The 25,366-nt window shown below is 44.8% G+C and overlaps 1 protein-coding gene across 1 annotated transcript in view; it reads right to left on the bottom strand.

Annotated features, from left to right (window-relative positions):
* The window catches only part of sgsm2 (small G protein signaling modulator 2), a 68,210-nt gene that overhangs the window by 15,058 nt on the left and 27,786 nt on the right, over positions 1 to 25,366 (bottom strand). Inside the window, exons 3-7 of the mRNA XM_084446951.1 lie at positions 8,643 to 8,811; positions 2,347 to 2,514; positions 1,587 to 1,654; positions 1,215 to 1,363; positions 970 to 1,104 (exon numbers count right to left, since the gene is read on the bottom strand). Coding sequence (XP_084303077.1) covers positions 970 to 1,104; positions 1,215 to 1,363; positions 1,587 to 1,654; positions 2,347 to 2,514; positions 8,643 to 8,811 — 689 coding nt within the window. The remainder of the gene's footprint in view (positions 1 to 969; positions 1,105 to 1,214; positions 1,364 to 1,586; positions 1,655 to 2,346; positions 2,515 to 8,642; positions 8,812 to 25,366) is intronic.

Raw genomic sequence — 25,366 nt, 5'->3', positions numbered from 1 at the left:
CCCTCCCAGGATGGACTTATCCAGGCCGGCATGGGTGAGGCTTAATCGCCTCCGGACCGGTGTCGGACGCTTCCGCTTATCGATGCACAGATGGGGCTTGGTATCCTGTGCGGCGTGCGAGTGTGGCACCGAGGAACAAACCGCAGACCATGTCATCCAGGGCTGTCCGATATATCGGACACCCAACGGAATGCATGGCCTGACGGTTGTGGATGACGAAACGGTGACATGGCTCCTGGAGGTGTGCCCAGATATATAGCCCAGGTGACCCCTCACCCAGGCTCTGGGTGGTTAACGGATAGCCCCTCGGCCCCGAGCCTGGGGGGCGAGGATACAACATCAAACCCACACGAAGAAGAGAAAGAACTGGATATACTGTGGGTCCATGGATAAAGAACTGGGTTTACTATGGATATCCTCTGCTACACCACTGCGCCCAGGGGACGGGGGATAGGTAAGCTACCCATGGGTATACGTATATACCCATCACCTAGGTTACCTCCTGTTATATACACAGTGTTAGAGCTAGGATAAAAGCCATGGAGGAAAATGAAATGCAGCTCTATAAATGTTTTGATCCATAAGTGGTAACACTGCTAGAAAATTTTCAGTGTGTACTGTAACTTGATGTGGTTTTCTTTTTTTAATCTTTAATTGTTAGATGCCTAATCTGTACTTTATAATGTGTAATTATGTGTCTGTAACTGTGTGCCATTTTCTTGGCCAGGTCTCTCCTGAAAAAGAGATTTTTAATCTCAATGAGAGTAACCTAGTTAAATAAATGAAAATATAATAAAAAGCTTAGGCAATGAGCTGTACAGATGTGTACAGTATACCTAAGCTATGCTGTGTATGTTTGTGTGGGGATGCATAATATTCATTTGTGTGTGTGTGAGTGAGTGTGTGCAGTGTCTGGGCCCTTCCAAGCATACACATCTGCCCCGTTACCGGATGTCCGTTAGGCCTTACCGGTTGGACCAGGACATTGTTCTTGCCGTAGAGCAGGTGCGTACGGGAATTCTGATGGAGGGATTCGACATACTCCCTCGCTGATGCAGCAAACGTGTCCTCCGACATGTTGACACTGGACTGCCTCTTGCGGATCTGCAGACAGACGTGAGGAAAAGAGCAATATGATATTGGAATCAAGAAGCGAAATTGGACTAATATAATTTGTCGCTGACCCCAACCCCCAGTACAGAAGTCTCTCTCACCCCCAGGGCGGGCCTGCGGCTCGGGGAGGCGTCCTGGCCACGGTGGGCCCCATGGATGCGGTGGCGCTGGACCAGCTCGTTGGCCGAGGGATCCGTCCAGAAGTGGTCTGACGTCTTCAGCTTGGTGTACTCCAGGGCGCAGGGCCCCACTGAGACACACAGACAATAGTGTTAAGGTAGATCGAGAAAGATACAAGCCCTCACTTGGTCATTGATTGCAGAGACAACTTAAATTCCAGTCAAGATTCTTCCAAGTCTTCTCAAACAACCATTGCAGAACCCTTTGAATTCCAACAGGATGCTCATACAGAGAGACTCAGAGAAAAGGAGCCCGTCTGTGCAGCATTGTAACAGCAAGCAGAGGCTACTCACCCAGAAGAGCTGCCAGGATGGGTCCAAACACTGAGTCGTGAATCAGAGCCTCCTTCTCATAGTACTTACTGCCCAGACAAAAGACAAGCAGAGACACAGACACACAGCCATGAGGACAACCACAAAAGAGCCTGCATATCTCAAATCACAGTTGCCAGACTCCAGTACGCCTACTGTCAGAAGATAATGTGTGAACATCACATTTCAGGCTTTCATCTTTGAAACTGTGGTCAAATTCAAGGGGCAAACAACAGTGGACAACGCTAGTATGGGGAGAACTGATGTGGAAACAAGCATTTCATCTCACTCAGAGACAGCCTTGAAGGACAGGTTCGAATTTATCATTATATATACAATGTATATATACAATACACTATATATATATATATATATACACACAACGGCCAATATCAAAGTTTTGTCAAACGGTGCACTCTCGAGATATAGCCCATCATCGCTAACACAATACAGTAGGTGCATAGACAAAATCCCTCAAAAACACCATAAACTTTTGTTTTCAAAGACGGGAAACTCACCGAGTGGTCAGTGGTGTCATTGATGTTCCGGCGACGGGCTACAGTATATCTCGAGAGTGCACCGTCTGACAAAACTTTGATATAGGCTGTTGTATATGATCGTAAATAACCTTATAACATGGCTTATAATGCTAAATTCCAAACCTGTCCTTTAATTTGCCCTTTGTTGTGCAGCGAGAGTGGTTGTGGTGCTACTTGTTGGAGTTGTGGTGGGTGTTACTCACCTGGAGTTGTCTACAATATACTGGACAATCTTGTCCAAGACCTTCTCGAAGAGCGCAGTGCGGACCCAGATGTGCTTGATGGCCTGAGCCGAGAGGGGCTGGGGGGCGCGGCCTGCGGACGAGGATCCCTGTCTCCTCAGGGGTTCGTGACCCACACTCTGTGCTCTCCTGGAGGTCAAAGGTGAAGATTAAGGGAAAGGCTACAAATGTTGTTTTCCTTTCTCTGGTTGAATACTCTGAAAATTCTACCTTTCTTTCCTCGTCCACCTGAGGTAAACTCAACAACAGCCTGTAGGCCTCCAACCTCCCATGATGAGGTTCCACAACACAGCCAGGAAAGAAGACACTCTGGCCATCTGATCTAAGATCCATATAAACCTATTGATCCTCATGTAAAAACTAATCCTGGATGAGATTCAGGCCTGCTACCCTGAGGCAGAGTGGATCTTGTACAATATGTCTTATTCAGGACTGGTTGTTCTAGTGACCATTAGGGGGCAGTGTGGCATATCTACAACACAGAGTCGGTTCCCTAAACACTGCAGTGATTGATGGGAGAAGTTAGGTAGTTGGGAGTTGTAGAATTAATTGAGAATTAATTGAAAGCCAACTCTCCCAACTTCAAAAGCAAAAGAACAATAATGTGAGTTGAGTAGTTGACAAATTTGCTCTATTACTTTTGAATGTTCAGTAATGTGTTGCATTTCAAAACTTATCCAAATGAGAACACCTGGATAATTAGCTACATAGAAGTGCTCAATTCTGAAACTCCGTGGCCCATTAGAAAAACAATGATTAGTTTGTGTTGAGATAATTATGTTGTGTGTGTGTATGAGATTAGAGAGAGAGAGAGGAAAAGCCTAATAGTCCCCCCGCCCACACACACACACACACACACACAATACTCCCCCGGAAGTCCCGCTCAACCTGCCAGACTACTGGTGGGGGTGGTGGGGGAGGGGAGGCTACAGCCGCTGTCACAATGCTCCACTCCCACACTATCACCCCAGCCTCTTCAACCTGGCTCCCGGGGATGACAAGGACCCCCTGAAACATCTACTAGGTTGATATCAGGGAGGCGCAGTAACAGTGGATCAGAAAGGAGGTTGAAGGAGCGGGTCGTGATGGAGACTCCCAGTTATGAGGAGCATAGTCTCGCATAGCCAGACCTATCTCCAAACTTTGTTTACGCTGTGCCAGCGCCGGAGCAGAGCCTGGGGTACTGAGTGACGTTACAGAGGGGACCTGGCATGAAAGACATATACTTACCGAGAATTTTAAGAGCATACCCCATGAGGTGTCAGCTGTTTACAGCAAGAACGTTGAGTGACAAATAAAAACAACAAATGCTGCATATAATGTATATTACGGATGAGTGCTCCATTGAGCGGTCTGTCTGTGGATGACGGTAGGGCGCGCTAGTACAAAAACCCCATCACATTACTTACAGGGAATCATCATGTGAAACATCATTTGCAATACCGACAGAGACGAGCCACCTGCAAGAAGCTAACCAGAAACACGCCTCTAGTACTGCAAACCTCCACATGTTTCAAATGTCAACAAATGTCAACGCGCGGCAGAAGATGACACATGGACATTCCAGAGGCGAGACTGCGTTGTACGTCGCCGCCGAATGAGCAACCCTGCGACGACAGGATTCTTTTTGTGTGCATGATTCTTTCTGTGTTCGTGTGTGCAATCTGAATTTGATTCCACATAAGGCTTGAAGGAGTGCTGTGTCACCGCCCTGATGGGAGCAGGAGAAGAACGATGTGTCTGTGTATGACATACAAGCGCTGCATGAGGCAATGGGGCATACAGAGAGTAGAGTAGTAGAAGACACGAGAGAGTCTGACTCTGACTAACTTCCTGCCTGTAACTGCTTCAGGTGATGGTGGAGGGATATAATGTTAGCAGGGATGTGCGTGTGTGTGTGTGAACTCTAGCCAATTCCTGACCCCGGCTGTCCTTCTTCCTCACAGCCCAGCCAGAGCAGAGAGTAAATGGCCAATCAGCACCAGTGCTAGGATCACAGATATAGACTGGAGCACCGAGCCCCACACACACATTAGCATCAGCATTGATCCAGGGCAGCTGCCAGGCCAACACTGCAGAAGTGTGTGTGTGTGTGTGTGAGCATTAGCATAAGAGGTAATCGAGCATAAACAGACAAACCCATCTATCCAAGACTGATGCTACCGTACATATACGATCGCAGCCTTGTGTAAATTGGGTATTCAATAGATCACCAAACATAGATTCTGGGGACTGCGAGTTAGATTGACAAAGAAAGTGTGTGTGTGTGTGTGTGTGTGTGTGTTTGTGTGTGCGTGCGTTTGTGTGTGCGTGTGTACTTTATGTGTGCACGCGTGTGTGAGAGAGAGGAGTGGGAGATGTGGAAAAACAGATGTGCGTGTGTGTGTGTGTGTGTGTGTGTGTGCGTGCCAGTGTGTATGTTGGTACATGCATGAATGGATGGATGAATGAATGAAGTGAGATTACATGAGTGAGTGAATGCTCAAGAATGGACTGAAAGATGAATACAGTATAATAATACAATAAAAGTGAGAGACCTCTGGCTCCCAGCGACATCCTGAAAACCCAATTGAACCGTCAACTGAACTTGGAAACCAGATCTCCCTCCAGCTCTGCAGAGTACACGCACCCGCACCCGCACGCGCGCGCACACACACACACACACACACACACACACACACACACACACACACACACACACACACACACACACACACACACACACACACACACACACACACACACACACACACACACACACACACACACACACACACACACACACACACACACACACACACAGGAGCCCAGGGCCTAATTGTCGTTCGTCCAGCACCTGCTCTAGTGGATGTGCCAGCGTCTTTTTATTTCTAATTATGTTCCAGCCCTTCACCCTACTGAGAACGGGCGGGCTGATTGCATGATTGCATCACGCCGTTGCCGGCTGTAATCCTGCATCTTATATGAAGACTCAGCCTATTATTTTGTAATAATCTTTCATTTTGGAAATTAACTGGAGTTCCTTCATGGCTGAAGGAAGTAACTGCTTCTGGTTTCTAGTCTAGTCTAGTTTCTTTCCCTCTCTCTCTCTTCTCTCTCTCCTCTCTCCTTTTTTCTCTCTCTCCTCTCTCTTTCTCTCTTCCCTTTTCTCTCTCTCCTCTCTCTCTCTCCTCTCTCTCGTTCCCCACACTGCTCACTCGTGCTCCTGCAAAGGTGGCACAATGAAGTCACCATGGCAACGGGAGTAACCGAGCGATGGAGCACTGAGGAAGGGTGATGGGAAAGGGTGTGTGTGGCTGTCGGTGTGTGTGTGTGTGTGTGTGTGTGTGTGTGTGTGTGTGTGTGTGTGTGTGTGTGTGTGTGCTGGTGCGTGTATGTTAGTGAGTGTGTGCATTGGGGGGGGGGGGGGGTTGTAAACAAAAGCAGGCAACTCAACAGTAATAGCTTTTAATTCAGTGCCTTGTCTCTCCAGGGAAATAAAGCACAGGGATGTAATCGCAAAACAATCCAAATGAAGAATCTACTGGGTCCTGACTGTATCCTGAGGTGTCGCAAAACAATCCAAATGAAGAATCTACTGGGTCCTGACTGTATCCTGAGGTGTCGCAAAACAATCCAAATGAAGAATCTACTGGGTCCTGACTGTATCCTGTAGTGTTTTAATGGACCTGTATATCCTGTAGTATTTTAATGGACCTGTTCTCATATGATCTGTAATAATGCATGGAACAACGCTTACAGTGCTACCATGTTGCTCTCCAATCTATATTGGAGTATATCCTTTGATGCATTCAACTCTTTGGAATACCATGCTATAATTATGAAATGTCACCCTCCAGTTCTGGCTATAACAGTGTATAGGCCACCCAAGCCACACCCTACCTTCCAAACAGATTTCTCTGAATTCTTGTCCATCATCCATACTAACTATGATAAAATGTTCATTGTTGGTGATTTTAACTTGCATGTGGATAATGAAACTAACTCTAGGGCTATGGACTTTGTCAACCTCCTGGAATCCATGGACTTTACTCAGCATGTCACCGACGCCACCCATAGTCACGGTCACACCCTCGATCTAGTGATCACAAAGGGCCTTAAAACAACTATAACTGCTTTTAACACCAAAGTAAGGATGGCTTTGGACTCTATCGCACCTTGCAGAAAGGCAGAGCGTAGGTGGAGAAAAACCAAGCTACAAGTCCACCGAAATATCCTCAAAGAACATCTCTCTGCTTTTAGCAAGGCTATGAGAGAGGCTAGGAAAAATAATTTCTCAAAACTAATATCTACTAATCAAAGCAAACCTAGGGTTCTTTTCAAAACGATCGATAGCCTGATAAATCCCCCTCCTCAAACTCTCGACGACCTTTCCTCTGCCTCCAGATGTGAGACATTTGCAGCACACTTTAGGGATAAGATCTCAGATATTAGAATGAGCGTTACTCAGGTAAAACATAGTATATTACCTACTGAACCTCCTCCACCGTGTAATCAGACTATGATTATGAGCCTGTTTACACTGGTTGATTTTGAAACATTGAACATAGCAATGTTACAGCTAAATTAATCTACTGTACATGCGCTCTCGACCCTATTCCAACTTAGTTTTTTAAAGCAACTTTTACCTCTGTATCTGAGGACATCCTATCCATTATAAATCACTCCTTACTTACAGGCATTTTCCCATCGGCATTTGAAACTGCCCTGGTGAGACCCATCCTGAAGAAAAGTAATCTAGACCCCTCCGTTCTCAGCAATTTTAGGCCTATCTCAAACCTCCCTTTCTTAAGCAAACTCCTGGAGAAAATTGTGTTCACACAGTTAAACAAATTTCTAGTGTAAAATTCCTGCCTAGACATCTTCCAGTCCGGTTTCCGTTCCCATCACAGCACAGAGACTGCACTGGTCAAGATCATCAATGACCTTAACATCAGTACTGACTCCAAAAACCTCTCTGTCCTCACTCTCCTAGACCTGAGTGCCGCTTTCGACACTGTCGACCATGACATCCTAATCGAGAGACTTAGAACCTGGGTCGGTCTCTCCGGTCCAGTCCTCAATTGGTTTAGGACCTATCTAACTGGCTGGGAGTTTTTTGTAGCCCTTAAAAAACATTGAGACGACCTGTGGAGTTCCTCAGGGATCCATCTTGGGACCTCTGCTCTTCAGCCTTTACATGCTGCCCCTCGGGTCTGTCATAAGGAGGCATGGTGTCAATTACCATAGTTATGCTGACGACACCCAGCTCTATATTTCAGTAGCTCCCAATAGCTACAGGTCGGTTGACTGCCTGGTAAACTGTATCGCTTCTACTGGTTTATAAATCACTCCACAACCGTGCTCCAAAATATATGTCTGACATGCTTGTTAGATATATACCAGCAAGATCCCTGAGGTCCTCTGGTGCCGAACTTCTGACAGTCCCAGCAGCCAGGACGAAGAGGCATGGAGAGGCAGCCTTCTGCCACTATGCCCCCAGACTGTGGAACACTCTGCCAGAGAGCCTCAGATTGACTGAGACCCTGGAGACGTTCAAGTGAGACCTCAAAACCTATCTATTTAATCTCGCCTTTTAAACACCTCGCTGTATTGTCTGTTGTTGTTTTGATCTGTCTGTTATTGTTTCATGTCGTGTTTCTGTAAAGCACATTGCGTTGCAATTTGCAGGAAATCTGCTATATAAATAAAGTATTGATTGATTGATTGTTTGATATATCCTCTAACTTCTACAAATACACACACACACAACTGAGAGTGGCTTGTCCTTTAGGTGTGTGTGTGTGTGTGTGTGTGTGTGTGTGTGTGCGCGTGTGTGCATGTGTGTTTGTACATGTATGTGTGTTCCTCTTCCCCACATTAAAAGCCTCTTCCCTTAGCCCCAGAGTGGCTTGCATTAGCCATGCGGTAGCTAATGGACCATTAATGGGCTAACAAACAGCTTGTCCTATGCCTCTGTTCCTGCAGACAAAGCAGTTTATCACGTTATGGAAACACACACACACACACACACACACACACACACACACACACACACACACACACTCTCTCTCTGAGACACACATAGGGCATTTTGTATGTACTGTACATGGTTTGTAAACAAACGCCTTGCCAGAGGCCGTAAGTGCTGATGCGTATAATGTACTTGTATGGTGTTTTGGCGTATGTATGCGTATGGTGTTTCAGACTGTATGTGTCTTGTTCAGTGTGCGTGGTTCCAGAGCGGGAGGGACGTGGTGGTGGTGGGGGGGGGGTACCTGGTGATCTCAGCCTGCTGCTGGAGCTGCTCTTGCACCTTCCGGCACACCTCGCCGGCCGTGGTGTTCACCTTGCCGATCTTGGTGAAGAGGGCGGCGATTTTGTCGCTGCGCAGGAAGCCCGCCGCCCGCCGCTTCAGCAGGTGGCCCATGCACGCCTCGACGGTGCCTGACGGGGGAGACGAGGAGAGAGGTAGGTTAGAGAAGGAGACTGAAGGAGGGAGAAAGGCAGGGGAGAGGAATAAGAGGGAGTTGGATCAATAGAGAGAGAGGGAGGGAGGGAGGGGAGGGGATTGTTGAATTTGGTTGATTTTCAGAGAAATGTCGGTTTAATCTAATCCTGTTAGCTATTTCTAAATTATGATTGACCTCTGAGTATGGCTGTCGGCTGGAGTTATCTGTAAGAAACGGTTTCTCTCTTCCATAGACTTGAGATAAAGATGACATTCCATGGCTGGTACACTCTGTGCCAAACAGCAATTGTTGTGGTTAGCACCAAGGCGGCGTAGGTTAACTTGACCAAACAAGGCCCCAGAAGAGACCAGAAAAACAGTCTTATCGGAGAAGAGACAAGGGGGGGGGCACCTGAACCATAAGAACCGTGCTCAAGCTCTGATGCTTTGATTTGAGTTCAGACAGCATATAAAGAGGTCAACTGTACATTAGACTATATGCCATCGTCTTTTGTATGTCAAACCTTCTGGAATAAACAGCTTTTGCTTGTCGCTCAAATCCTGTGCTGGAGAGATTTATTTGGGATACATTAGAACAAGGAGACACTGGACTGTGTGGTATTATGTGAGATTGGGGGCCGTCTTTTATTGAAATCAAAACACAACGCAGAGCTTAATAAGGACAATGGTCCTCATTCCTGAACATTTTCTTAAGTGTCTTCTTAAATGTCTTCTTACGAACTTCGTAAGACCAACCCTAAAAAAGATCCCCGCCGGATTCATGAATGGGTGGAAATGTGTTCCTAAACCGCCAAAGTGTTCTCAGCTGTGCTCCCCTTCTTAAGTTGAATGCGCGTTCTCGTACACCTGGATTTGCATACATAAACGCCCCGCCAGCTCCTTCCTCCAGGGTCGTGTGCACACAAAATCCGAACCGAGACGTTCCCAAATGACATGCTTGATGTTCAAGGTCACGTGCAAATTCGACGTTTTATTCGTCACATGCAACATACCAGTAAAATGAGCAGTGAGATGTTTCTCCGCTGGCTCTAATAGCGTGCACACTAAGCTTAAGCAAGGTGAAACAAACCAATACAAAATAACAAAAGAAAACAAGACGGTATATATGGACTTTTAATACAATATGCAAAATATATAGCCTAGGCTACATGAAAGGGATGGGATGTGCTGAGAGCAGATTAAATTGTAGCCTACAGTTTAGTTAAATGCATGAGTAGGCTACTTATGGATCTTGATAGGCCCTTATGTAGGACCATATGATATATTTTAGTTATGGATATTCACATATAGTATTTACAGAATGTAGATGTGTCCATTCTGACGACTATGGAATATAAGGTGCTGTTGTGCTGAGTCTGAGTGACTGAGTTTAGTGCTTATTTATTAATTCACTGCCATTTGCAGTGTTTGTGTAGTGCTTTTATTTATTCATCATGAATGTGAAACGTAATTGGAAATGATACAAATATCCTCGGATTTATGATTATGATTATTATTCAAGCCTAGGATGTCTGTAGAATTGATGTGAACGCATTCACCTCGGATTTCTCATAAATTCAGCCCTTGGGAACGGGCGCACTCCAATCTGGCCTACCTACGACTGCATTTCCGCGTTCTTAAATCCTCTTCTTAGATAAGAACAAATCCGAGATAAGAAACCATTCAGGAATGCCAGAATTGTCCCGGGAACTTCCTAAGTGGAGTTAAGAAGAAATGTCTTCTTAACTTCTTCTTAACTGCGTTCAGGAATGAGGTCCAATGATAAAAGACAACAAAAGTCAACAGGAGGGAGGGGAAACGGGCAGAGAGGGAGGTTAGGATAGAACGGAAGAGGAAGAACAGGGGGATGAGAAAAGGAGATGGAGATAGAGGAGTTTTGTGGTGGATGAGTGACCAAGCGAGGAAGATGAAGAGAGACATACATGGGAGGTTGGAAATGTGGGAAGGAGAAGAGGGAGAGGAAGAGAGACAGGGAGAGATGAAGAAATGAGAAAGAAAAAGGTTGAGAAACTAAGCCAATAGTTGATAAGTATAGTTCACTGAACTCAACACAAAGCAGAAATGTACATCGTATCATCGTTATTCACCTGTTGCAGGAACTCATTAAAGACAAGCTTCCTCTTCCTACTCAGCTCTCCCTCCCTCCCTCTCTTCTTCCCACCCCTAAGCTCTCCCTAGGGGCTAGCCTGACTATGTTCAGCAGCAGTGTGTGGGATGTATGTCTTATTCTCAAACTCTTCTTTGTGAAATGACAGTACAGTAGGTGGGAGCATAAAGGCCCTGCTTATCTGGTCAAGGAACTGCGGTCCTCCGAAACAGCTCGACCTGCAGCACGCCTGTGAGATAGCCAGCTGTCTGCGACACGTTCAAATATAATATATACTGTAACATGGAGGAATGAGAGATAAAAGGTCACCGCTGTGGGGCCAGAGTGGACTCCCCGGGGTCCGAGAGCAGCTGAGCAGCTCGTCTGTTCCTCTTAACAGATGAACAATCGTTATTGAAGCACACAAAATAAATTGCTTGTTGGTGACAGTGCATCCCATTCATGCTCAACTGGTTTTAAACCATGAAAGCATGATATAATTGTAGAATTCTATTGTAGAATTCTATTGTGAAATGTATGATTGTAACAAACTTGGCACACTCCAAAAACGTCTAAGGGCTGTTAGTAGCAGATGGATTCACCCATAACCAGAGCCTATCCTGCAAAAAGGCATGCCATTTCGAAATGCGCGCCCAAGCTATTCACTCGCAAAGAAATGACGTGCATGGACAGGGGCTTGCTTGCTTCATTCCTTCCTTCCTTCCTACCCACCTACCCACCTACCTACCAAGAGATCACCCAAACTTCACCACACAAATTTGCAAATGTGTGTGCTTGTCAATTCAATTGTTTAAGTATTATTGCATAATAGTGTGTATTGCAGAGGCATTCAGTGAAAGGTTAAAATAACACCGTATCCTAAGTACACGCGACGCGAGTGAGCGTCAGCGAGAAAATGTGTTCCATTGCTTTGTTTTCTATTATGTCATGTCTGTAGCGTGTTCTGGGGTTAGAGCTCTGACTATGACCGGTATAATTATTATGCGGTCATCACAAATATGAAGGAAAATGGATTTAAGACATTACATCAACTCGTATAGGGCACCACCCTGTTTTGTACAGGGAAAAAAGATAACCTTTATCAATAGTCTAATTTATTCATCAATCTCATTCTGTAGGCGGAGTCCTTGACTCAATCAAGTAAACTAAGATAAAGTGATGACGCTCGGACGTGGTCAAAAGTTAATAATATTTATTGAAGTTATACTTATCAATTATCAAAATATTATAACAATGCAATACTAGATGGAAAAACACATGTGGCAATATGAAAACACAGCAGAAATGAAAAGAATGTCAGAGATTGTCACAGCCTATCCTAAATCTTCTAAGCCTTAACAACACTTTGGCATCTCACACCACAATCATAGGTGACTGTTGGATACAACCTTAGTAGCGGTGTGTGATTGCGTGTTTTCCGGGCTGTGTTGTCTAGCTCGAAGCATGGAGGAGGCACATGACTGAAGGTCGCTCTGTTTGATGAAAGGGGCAGCGCGCCTGCGCTCCCGTTGAAACAGTGATAGTAACGTTGCTGTGCGAAGTTGATGGTTGCGGAGTTCAAAGTTCAGTTTCAGAGTTCACAAGTTGCAAATACCTCATTCAAAACCTCTGCTCTCGCCAGAGGTGGATCTTTGAAGAGTTGGTGGAGATTCCTAAGCCCTGTGTCGACTACAGTTCTTAGATAGCGGTTCAGAATTCCACAGATACAGGCTGATTTGATCAACTGGCACACAGCTTGGATTCTGGGTCACGTGTTACTTGGGGAAACACGGACCCTGGTAGTTGAGGGTTACAAGAGAACAAGAGAGAGCTGCACGAGAGTGTGAAAAACAAGAGAGAGAACAATGGCGTCTCACAGCTTAAATACCTGCGGCTTGTCGGGTGGTGGGTGCTTGTGACCCCAGTTCGGTGATTGGCCAGTTGATTCGTGACCCCTCCTTTGGGGGGGTCTGAGAATTAAATAGCAATTTTCATGATGTTTTAATCCGATCTCATTACTAACACATTGGAAGGCCATTAGTAAAAATGACATCATATTCAGTACATTGGCCGGAACATATAGAATACAATGCATCTTTAATCACACCCACACGTTGGATTTACAATTTTTAATAGTGCTCTGATCCCGTTCGCTCCCCAAACCCCGTTTATTCACAGATATGTCCTCCATTGAAGAATAAACACTGGCACTGGGAGAATGACTCAGTTTCATGACTGGAATGGCATTTTCCTTATGCGCGCATGTTCTGGAGCGTTCTCCAGACAGAATGGTGTACTGAGGTTACTTGGTGCTAGAGAAGGAGGGGGGAGAGAGAGAGAGGAAGTGAGAGGGTCGTAAAGTTTGGCCTGTTCCGGCCGAGTCCTTTGAGGTGGAACCAGGACGTTGGTGTGAACAGCCCCCAGTTCTCCTTTTTGCTTACACCGGCCCCCTCACAACAAAGGGAGTATGTGGATGAAGTGTAAACCGACCCTCTAATGATCGTTAGGAGGAAGGAGCGTGTGAGTGTGAAAGGCCTTATCTGGCCATATCTGGAGTCGTGAGTGCCTGCGCATGGCTCCTCCGCTACATGTCCTAACTGGACGCGAGCGACGCAGCGCGAAGCGGCGCAACGTTTTAACTGCTCTTTTGATGCTCGCCCTGTTCCTATTTTCCTCCTGTCGCTCGCGTTGACAGGCGTTCGTTCTTCAACTGTCTTCACTTGGGAATATAGACACATGACGTAACAGAACAGGAAATTTCAGTTTCAGTTAGGACAGCAAGCATGCAATGTCGCGTTCTGTTGCTCGCGTCGCAAGCAGTTAGGACACGGTGTGTTAGACGTATTCATTGGAATTCCAGACCATACAGACCAAGTCATGTGTATTGCAGTTCAATTTCAACACCATCCGACCTCCCCAGGCTGGATGCGAGCTGGTACTTTCTATATGACTGCGGAGAGGGAAAAGGCCATCTTGGTGATTCACGGAGCTGCTGACAACTGGCTGAAGCCTCCATCCCTCCATTTGTCTCCCCTCTCGTGATAAACGCCATCAATGCCTCCTTGGAATTAGGGCCGCCACGGCAAAATCATTGGCTGTGTTGTGGGGATCAGTGCTTTATGGTGGCAATAGCTTGCCTTTATTGCTGTGTTTGCACCTCTGGGGCTGACGGTGGCATACATTTGGCGAAGAGGAGCAGTTTTGTCGAGATGCTGCATAATATAGAAAGGGTTTTTCGGCTGGTCTGAAATGGTCTAATGGCAAGAAGAGATACCTTTTCTGCAGTTCAGTTTTTAAACTTACTGTCCCATTCTGTTTCTGCAGTCTCAGAATTCGCTCATATTTTTTGAATGGCAGTGTGACAAAGTGGGTGAAAACACACCACTTGTCCCCAATGTACAGTACTATCAATGCTTGGGCCACATTGCTTACCAATTCAACCATTGTTATTCTCTTTCTTACTCACCATACTTAACACATGGTACAGGGACAAAAGGAGGAAGCACCCAAACACTTCCTGTATTTGATATTTATATAATAATCTATCTATATATTAATCTATCTATACATTAATATATATTAATCTATATTAGACTGGGTGACGTCACTATTAATGTTACTGGTGTGAGACCAAGAATGGGAGGAGAGAAATGTTGATTGTGATTTGTTGTATGGTTTTGAATGTATATTACATGTATGGTTAGCTAGGTGAATGGTGCTATGTGAGAAGGTTAGGAATTAATAACTGTATCACTTACCTGTGGTTAGGAGACGCAGGGGATTTACCTGCAGAGATGGTATCGCCTAGAATGATTGGCTTAGTAATTGATAGAGGGGCTATTTAAGCAGTGCTGTTTGGCTGTGAGGGGAGGTAAGACGTCTATGTAGATGTGTGCTCATGACAGAATGTTAATTTAAATTGCGTTACTTTTGGACATCAGTGTGTAGCTGTGTGCACATGATGTGGTGTTAAGAAACATTAGTTTGAGTAGAGTTTTGTTCAGTTGAGCCAATTTGACTGTTTATTTCCTATTGATTTTTGTATACTGTATGTCTTTGGTTACCCTGCTGGTGCCACTTTGTGGTGAATAAACCACCTTTTTTATTATTATATTGAAACAAGGTTCTCTCGTCTGCCTCCTACTTCATTGCCGCTCTGTACTGGCTTCCTAACAGGCAGTATTGTGTTGTTTCATAAGCAGAGTTACTTTTGTCCCCAAAATAAGTATTAATTTGTTCATTGTTGCGAGACGTTATTCAAGAAAACAGGCACTGACTTGAAGCAACTGTTTTCCCCAGCCTTCCTTCTTTCTCTCCATCCATTCAGCCTCTCTCTTTCTCTCCACCCTGCTTCCCCCCTCTCCCCTGGGGTGATACATGTTTACTCTGTGGGCTTAGCTCACAACCAACGCGGAGGTTGGTGGTTTCGGTGTGTGTGGCAGCGATGAATCATCTAAGTGGCGGCTAAGTGCTTTCCATTGAGGGTGCAGCATGAGTCGGCCGAGCTAGCTAACTTTCCCAAAGAGAGTGAAAGAGTCTGGGATGGTAGAATCACACATGGGGATTCTCAGAATCTGTTATGGTGTGTGTGTGTGTGTGTGTGTGTGTGTGTGTGTGTGTGTGTGTGTGTGTGTGTGTGTGTGTGTGTGTGTGTGTTGTGTGTGTGTGTGTGTGAATGTGTTGGTGCGCCTGCAGATGATGATTTGTGCATGATGACCAAAAAATGTCATGGGGTTGTGTTCCTGTTATAAAATACAATGGATGAGTACTAAAAGCAACAAAGAGATAGTAAAAATTAAAGTAAGTAAGAAGTATAAATTGACAGCCAGGGGCAGGAAGCAACTTTAGTTTTCTGCCTAGTAACAATCATGATGTCCCAACACCTTAGTCCAATCCAATCGGAGCTGGGAGGAGGTGTTCCATTTTGTTATTCCTAACATGTTACTGTTTGAATTGTAACACTACCAGTAAAACAAAAATATTTCTTCCTTTTATTCAAAACATATATATCGTTAGTTTTAAAAATATATTTTTTTAACCAGTTAAGGGCCACACATGCAGGGCATGGTCGACATGTAAGCTTAGCCAGCCCTGGTGATGAAAGTTATCAAGACTAGCAGAAAACAAAAACTAGACTGTTTTCAATTATTTGGAGGAGGATATATGCAATACAAAGGTTGCCAGTAAAGTGAACTTAGACTTATGGTGGCAGGATGAAAAGAAAATGGAGAGGGGTGGGGAGGGGGGGGTGCAAGAGAGAGAGAGAATATATGAAGGTGTGCGTGTCAAGAGAGAGACGGAAAGAAGAAATGAGTGTGTTTTATTGTACTTTTTAAAGGATTAACATGGTAATTTTCACTTTTTTTGAGTTTGAACGTGCTATTTGCCGGTAGGACATTGAAGAAACACAATAAAAACATTAAATATATCCGTTTTGTCGTTTTTGAGAAACTGGAAGCGTAACATTTTCAGTCCAATTTGACTCGGGGTAAAAATACTCCGAATTCGTGACGTTTTTCCCTTTGTTGACGTCACCCTAAAGTTTGAAAATCCCGCCTCCACTCCCCTGCACCCGCCCCCAACAGAAACCTGTCTGCCTCCCGCACCTGCTGTCTGCGCAGTTTCACCATCTATCCAACATGGTAAGGCAGCTCTGAACCCTTTCTCATCTTGAGAATAATTGAATAGTTGCAGTCTCTTAATTTTATATAATTTGTACGTTGTATAGGCCTAATTGTATTTGTGGTTGTCATATATATTGGGAAGTTTTTACCATGATCTCCGTGTCTGAGTAGCCAACCTAGCTAATGTTAGATAAACAAACCATAACGTTAGCTGTAATTGGCAACAGTTTTTAAAAAGCTGTCTGATCCAGCTAGCTATTTGTCTTTATCCAGCATGTTGACGTTAGCTAGCCTAATGTTTGGAATGTCAGCTAGCTGTGTTAATTATCCTAGCATGCTAACGTTAGCTCTCAATGCATTTGCTTTTGGTAACGTTAGCCCTCCAGTGCAATGGCAGAGACACAGCGCATCATACTGTACTCTTCCCTGGTATAAACACAGCACCATACTGTACTCTTCCCTGGCAGAAACACAGCGCACCATACTGTACTCTTCCCTGGCATAAAATCTACTTGCACCAGGTGCAAACTGTGCTGTAAGGTTTCCGAAGCGATAGCCTACCAGAACTGTTGTGAGCGTGCTTTGTTGTATAGGCCAATACAATAGGCAACGTTTCGAAGTCAAAGTTGGATATAAGTCAGTTTGTCTCCACAAGAATCTCCCGATTATCTCTCGCTCAAACTTAATTCGATATAATGTAGACTTACTGATAAATAGCCTATTGTTGTAATTTATGCTGTTTTGCATATGCAAAATAACGATGCTATTACTAATCGCTTTTATAATTTGCCCCCTTTTCTTGTAGCCAGATCACTACATTTCCAATACTGGGACTCGGGAGGTCCAGGTCCCGCGCTTCAGGGCTCTGGAGGTGTGCAGGTCCTGGAGGACAGGTTGCAGCCAATGTCACCTAATGATATTATAAATGTTACAACACCGCCCTGTTTTATGAGAAAGTAGCCTATGTCTTAATTTAATGTCATGTTGTATGCGCAACAATTACTTAGGAAAATAAAGACGTAGTCCTACCCGTGCGGGTTTTTGTCATTTATTTATTCTCACATTGAGATCTTAACTTGATCAAACACACCTGCTGTGTACTGAATCGTTTGTCCTAAGGTCTTGTATTGCAGCGTTGTGATGCGCATATAGAGGCTACTGTGCTAAAATTATGACTACATTTCAGGGTGGGTGGAGGTGAAGATATTAAGTCAAGTTATGTTCCTTTCATAATTTACAACTCCAAATAATTGTAATTCTGCAAAACATTCTGAAAGTTGTGTAAGGCTTATCATCACTGTGGCATCTGCTCCACATAATGTTGATCATCCCAGCAACTTCAGGAAGCATTGCGCATTTTGGGATTAAACAGCTCCAGTAGCGATATTCTATTATAACCAGAGGGCATTACAATAACATTCAAAACGAGATCTATTGACTGCATGACCTGTTAGTCTCCAGACTCCGGAGTAGGCTATACCCCTTGACCGCTGCGCTCACGGAGTCGTGGTGCACGGCCCTCTGTCTCCAAACTCATCGATTATGTTGAATCGCTGCGCTACGCATGCAGTCTGCCACATATTAGTAGGATCAGTAGGCTAGCCTATATGTAGGCTACATCCCCAGCCCCTTTCTGCAAAATGTATTGTGTTGCCTTTGTATGTGAAATGAGCTATAATGATTTAATTGATCTGACCAATAATCAGTTATTGCAGTGGTATTCCGCTCGATTCCTTACATCACCACAACTGACATGTTGAACCCAGAACAGTAACGTTTCAGTGTTCAACTGGCTTTGTTGGACACCTACTAAGATAAATAACGTTAGACTGGTGAACAATGCGGATGTTATGTCGGTTTCACAGCGCAAATGATCTGTCTTCTGGCAAGACCCACAATTGCAATTATTTGACTAAATAGGTACTGTTCGTAGCTGGCTGAAAGCTATAACGTTAGTCTAATAGCCCAAGCCTCCAAGCTTGCGTGGCCGGCTGCTTTTTCCTGTGTCGTGGGGGAGACGTGTCGTCGTTATACTTTTATCGTACTTTTCCCAAATAGGCCTAATGCAAATTCGAGGATACGGCCTGTTAGGTAGCGTGTATCTTTATAATGTTTGGGGGTTAATATAATATTAAGGACTTTGTAAATGCCCCTGGTTAGCAGCTAGAAAAATGGCTATTGATCTGGCTGTTGTGCGATCTAGCTCGTGTTGTCTAGCTCGGAGCGGTGGTAGCTATGGTAACGGGGCACACGTCTGTCAATCATAATGATTCCAGTTGGTCATTTGCTCAGAGAACTGTCAATCAGTTGTAATGAATCACGCCCAGTTTTGAGTGAGTGAACTTTTTGAGTGGCAGATTCAGACCTATAAAAACATATTTTAAAAGAATTTTTATGGATGAATTCTGAAATAGTTAAACACATTTGTTTTGTTGTTGCCTAAAGATATCTGGAAAGTGTTATATTGAATTACCATGTTAATCCTTTAAGGGTTGTGGTTTTTGCTTATGTTTGGATTGGGCCACATCTCCATTGAGCTCATTAGCAGGTCTAATTAAGACAGCTAATTAACCAGATCTGGACGTTGTTACTGAGCTCCTCTGTTTATCTGGACTGGTACTGTAGACACACACACAGATGGTAAAGCCTGATGTGTGTGTGTGCGAAAGAGAGAGAGAGAGATAGAGAGAGAGATAGATACAGATAGAGAGAGACAGAGAGAGATAGAGAGAGATAGTTAGAGAGAGAGAGAGAGAGAGAGAGAGAGAGAGGACCCACCTGTGACTGCAGCAGAGCACAGCCAGTGAGTCAGAGTAATTGACATTAATGAACTGTATAACAGAGGGAGTATGCAGCTGTGGCTGGCGTGGGCGGGAGAGGAGGAGACAGAAGACAAGGAGGAGAGAAAGAACAAGGGAAGAAGAGTCAAAGGGAGAGGAAGAGAACCGGAGAGATCACAGGCATAGGTGAAGAAAGGGAAATCGGTGTGGAAGCGGAGGATGAAGGGATATAAAGAGAGAAAGAGCCTTGGAGAAAGAGAGAGAGATAAAGGAGGGAGATAACAAGAGGACAAGTCAGATGGAGAGAGATGAGAAGGAGAGGCAAGAATAGGACTGGGAGCCGGGAACAGAGATAGGAGTTACAGGCTGATGAAAGAAAGAGTGAAAGTAGAAAGAGAGAGAACAAAACAAAGGGAGTCTGCTTCCTGACCCCCCACCACCCCCCCACACACACACTCCCCTCTGCTCCTCTCCACCTCTGGAAAGAGAGAAAATAGAGGGAAAGGGAAGGGAGAACAGAGATGATGAAGGGATGAGGAGGAAAGAGAGAAAGACCAAGATCACAACGTTTTACATTCTAATATGCTCTTTCCTCTCCTCTTCCGTCAACCCAACCTCCCCCCTGCCCACTTCTCTTTGTGCTACTCGAGAAGATGAGCTGCCTCTCTCACACCCGGGACGTGGACGCCTGCGCCTCCAGAATACAGATGACGACAAGTCTGGCACGACCCGGAGCGTGAGAATAGACATTTTCTCATCCCTTAGAGAGAGGGGGAGAGACTGGTTAGAGAGGGGATGGGGGGCGCGGAGTGAGTGTGTGAGAGAGACAATATGAGTGAGAAAGACCGATGGAGTGAGAAAAAGAGAGAACAAGTGAGGGAAAAAGAGGACAGAAGAATAAGAAGTGACACCATTCTGACCCGCTCTTCAGGTCTGCTGTCTCACTCAAGCAGACAAACAGGATTATGTCCAAGTTTCCCGTTAACACCCACTGGAGCACAGTGCTAGTAATCAAAGACATGATGAGCCTCCTCTGCGCTGCCTTGGAGTAGCTAGCTAACAAAGCTAACAGAGCTAAACAGCAAGTCAATGTGGAGTGATTAGCCAACTGAACCTCTGAACCATCGCTGCTGTGCACTTTGTTGAGATCTAATGTAGAGAGTCAATAGAGGACAATACTGCAGTCAAAAACGGACTTATCCAAAATGTGCGCAAGAAATCATGCAATGGCAGTGTAATAGAATTTTAGGCTTTTCAGAGATTATTGGCCTAGCTTTTGTTTGCAGCCTTTTGTTCTTAAAGGCACCAGGGACGATGTTGAATCTGGGCTATACAAACAACTGATAAGTTCCTCCCCTCACTGCTGGCCTCACTCCAAACCACGCCCCCAAACACAGGCACGTGCAGTAATTGATACGCCAAGACCCTACCTCCTGTTTGCAACTCCCTACCTTTGAGATTCAAGACCCCTGCCTGTGCTTTTCTTCATTTATGGCAGGATGACATCTCCAGGAAAGACACCCCCTGACCTTGTCTGAGCCTTGTGTTTGATAATTTGATCATGTACCACGTGTTTGAACTCTCAACCTGTGTAGTCCACCATTGTTGATGACGTTCGACATTACTGATGACGTGTGAATGATGAGTTAGCCAATGGGATCTTAGAAACGTCATATCCCGGCCTAACCTTGAATATAAGACTACGCAAAACAGAACTACTTTACTACTTTGGGTGAAATGCTGTTTATTGTGCTCCATTCTGAAGTCCGGTTGCAACTGTATGTATTTTGGAATAAAGAACCAGTCTTTGAACGGTTGGTAAGAACCTCAGCAAAACCTTTTACTCTTGCTTTGATAGTTTCAGCAAATTTAGTGAAAAAGAGTAAAATCAATGCAATAGAGGTAGTCATTGCAGCCATTTGGTGGTCGGTTGGAATTAATACTGCAACTCCTATACATTCATAATGAAAGAGAACAATAATTTGTGGATCCACCCCGTAATTCGGATCCACTCCAAAATCTAATCAGGTCCAGGGTGCCTTGGGCAGAATATATGCACAAAGTATGAACGTCATAGTGTTATTTGTTTTCAAGGTATGGTGCGAACAACATGCCCATCCCGCCTCCCACCCACATACTGTACATACATACCCACCCATATACATACATACATAAACACCCTACTTGCTTCTGGGGAAAACTAGTTCCCCCTGTACTTTGCTAGACCCTGGACCGGTTTCTATGCTCCTTTGCGCCATCTGCCATCAAACTGTACAACAAGGACCTCTCCCATTGATTGATGTTGCCGTCTGTCTGTCTCTGTATGTCTGCCCTGACACCCCCACCCGATCCCCCCTCCCCCTCTGCCTCACTCTACTTGCAAATACTGACTGGTGTTGATGCCATGCATATTTTACTATTTTAGATTCATAAGTTACTATTTATTATAGCACAGACAGTTTAAGAGGATTGAGACACCTGTTCTTATTGTATTTATTTGATTCTATATTGTCTCTTTTAGTACACTGCCATGTCCTGTATCTTTCTTTTACTCTTTCCTGCCTGTGCTGTGTGACAATCACATTTCCCCAGCAGGGGATCAATAAAGGATATCGTATAGCAGAAGAGAGACGAAGCAACATCATACAATCTTGTGAAAACTGTAGATAAAATGCTTTCCTTCTCTTAAGGCCAATTCATGGTCGGCTTGACAAGTGTCACAGACAACATGACATAAATCATACAATTTTTTAAATGTCGATAAAAACATTTGGGGTGTTGCAGACGACGTTTGGGGTGAAATGCGTGGGGTTGCAAACGCCTTAATAGACGGTCACACTGTGCACGCTGATGGCTGCATGGAAGCTTCTGAAACATCCGCTGCACTCTAAACAAACCGGCGCACAGTTACCATAGAGATGATGCACAGTGTCGGCCACTGCTGAGACGGCGCAAAAATGTTTTACTCTGTCTGCGACAGTTTGTCATACGACATATTAAAACAGCATGAACTGGCCTTTCTCACCACAGTTCACTGCAGCCACGTTGGGAGATTTTCATCTGTTTAGCTCTCGCTCCAGCTCTCACTCCTGTTTCGATGGGGACTTTGTTTGTATAGCTCTCGCTGTCCCCTCTCTCTCTACATCCTTGACCAGCTTGGAACTGGTGAAGGGTGGCACACAGACAGACACAGACACACACACACACAGTGTAATGAGTGCATATGAGGCTTTTAGTTCGCTACAATGGTTGTGTGTAATGCGTGTGTTTGGTTAATATCACCTCGTGATTCTCACCCAACCTTAATACCTCTCTCTCCGTCTTCCTGTCACACTATCATTCTCACCTCCTCACTCACACCACCACTTTACTCTCGTTCTTTCCGCTTCAACTCTCGCTTTTCCTCTCATTCAGATATCTCTCTCCCTCCTGTCTCTCACAACACCAAAGAGATTTCAACTGAAAGTGCGAGCGTTCAGAGAATCAAACCTGTCTTGCATTTTCGACCAGCCTGATTGTTTGAGTATCCTAAAAAAACAAACACTCCATGTAGACTAAAGATTCAGGATATTCATAAAGAGCACTATTAAACACAGGGGGCACATTTTACCTGCTGCGTTAACATTAGCATCCATTTTCTATCGGCAACAGTTATTAGCTATAAGCTACTGTAGTTCAGTTTAAGGCTGCATTTTTTATTACTTTTTTATTACTTTAAGTCTCGATACAGTGGTGCTCACCTCAGTTTTATTGATCTGTAGTCCTGGAAGCAAATCTAATTGTGTGTGTTTTATGCACCAGTGTACTGCAGTCTAGACATAAATCTATCCTTCGAGTACAACTAGCACATACAGTATAGTGTAAGGTTTCTGTGCCAAACAAGTTTCTGTGTGTTTCTGTTACTCAGCCAAGCAAGAGATCCAACATGTTGTGGATAATTAAAAAGATGATATTTATTTTGGGTTGTTGAGCTTGAACATGTTCTCTAAAAATCTTAGAGACTACCTGCGCATTGACAACAGTGGAATATATATCTTTCATTCCATCTCTGTCTGTCTGTCTGTCTGTCTGTCTGTCTGTCTGTCTGTCTGTCTGTCTGTCTGTCTCCCTGGTTCCCACAGCCTCTCAGGGCAGGTGTTCACAAGGTGATTAAATATTGATTGACTCGGGCTGCCTATCAGCTCCCCCAGTCAGAAGTGAAGGGGGGGAGCACGCAGGAGAACAGAGCAGGCAGGACTTTTATCTCATCTTCACCATGTGGCTCTTGTGGGGGCAGAAACAGACAGTTTCAATGGAAATCAATGGCCCTGTGTTCACTACTACCCCAGAGAAGTTTCTCTCACGCTGCTGACGGAAATCTTCATCTAAAACACATGCACGCACATACACGTAGATCGGTTTCAGAGTCCAGTCAGATATGTCATATTCACAGAGAGGGCGTGCTAGGTTAAGATCAATTTTCACGTTTTTCACTTTTCCACATGTACACAAAGATATCGTCAATCAAACGCATGAAGGCCAGCTTTTAAAGCAGCGTGCTTCATATAAAAAAAATCTAACTGACGCTTATTTACAGTGACCAAACAGTTAAAATATTTAAATGTTTATTTATTCAGACTCAAGCAGTCAGAATGATTGACCATGATCTTTGGTCATACGGCTGTCAGAGTGGTCAACTGAATCTCACAGTGACAGGTCTAAGTACATTAGCCTATGAAATATGCTGCAGGAAATCGCTCAGCCGCAACACCGTGTGTTTTTTGTGTGTGTGTGATAGTGTGATAGTGTGCGTGTGTGTGATAGTGTGCGTGTGTGTGTGCGCACTTATGTGTGTTACCCCAAGAGACCCACCTTCAGAATGAATGCTAATGGAAGCTGAAAGGTGTGCAGACTCCTTGGGATTGCTTTCAAAGGAGACTCACGATCCCTCCCTGGTGCATCCTTCACCTCTCCTCTCTTCTCTCTCTCACTCCTCATCCTGCCATATTTCGCCGGTCCACTGCTTTCTTTACCTTAGCCAGAGATCCAGGAGAAGATAAGCAACAGCGATTTCCGGGAATTGTGCTTGGTCCTACCACTATTGATTTCCCACTGAATTTATATTCAGGGCATTCAGATGGAAATCTAGTCACATATCTATAGGCTTGTGAGTGTCTTGGCTTCGGACGTCATACAATCACTCAAGACACTTTGGAGAATTAATAATCGCTATTATCCATGTACATTCTAATGCAGTGGAATTAAGAGTTTGGCTGAATTCTGGGTAATGCTTTCTTCACATCCTCCCACAGCCCAGTTTTTCTCTACTCTCTGAGGCTGGGGTCACGTTCGGTAAATCCTGGTTTAGAGAGAGACACGGCCATGGCGACTGGACAGACCTGGGGTCCTAACCACCCGCGGAGGTGAGACAGGCAGTCGTGAGGATACCTAAGGGCGAGAGAGATGAGGGGTTCTCAGAACTGTCGCCCACCTTCACCTCTCTTCCACGCCTGGCTTACTTTGATAATCCCTCTCACTGCTGGCTGCAAAGATTCTCACTCCCACACACACACACACACAAGCCCACACGGCACACACACACATTTTACACACCCATCCATGCTCGCTCGCACATGCGCAAACACATACACTCACAGTATTATAGTGCCCAAAACACAATCAAATTCAGACACACAAACTTCTACAAGCTTGAACAAACACAGCACAAATCCATCCATTTTACCCTGCCCTTTCCAATATGCAAAAACCCCCACAGTTACACAAACAGGCGTACGTGCGCACACACACACAAACCCACACATACTGTACACAAATGTACATGCCCACATGCACAACTCCTGGCAGCTCAAAGCTCAATCAGCCCAAACTCAAAGCTCAATCAGCCCAAACAATCACCATGATTAGTGCTCCACTCCAAACATAATGAGCACATCTGCTGTCTCCCAGGCCCACCATGGGGCAGGTGGGGCGGCGCACACCCACGAGCATCTCTGTGGGCCACCCCTGCTGACTATCAGCTATGGAGAGCGGAAAACACGCT

Source organism: Borostomias antarcticus (genome assembly GCF_949987555.1).
Source record: "Borostomias antarcticus genome assembly, chromosome: 1".
Lineage (NCBI taxonomy): Eukaryota > Metazoa > Chordata > Actinopteri > Stomiiformes > Stomiidae > Borostomias > Borostomias antarcticus.
Note: the sequence above shows the minus strand (reverse complement) of the source record. Positions and strands in the feature narration are given on the sequence as shown.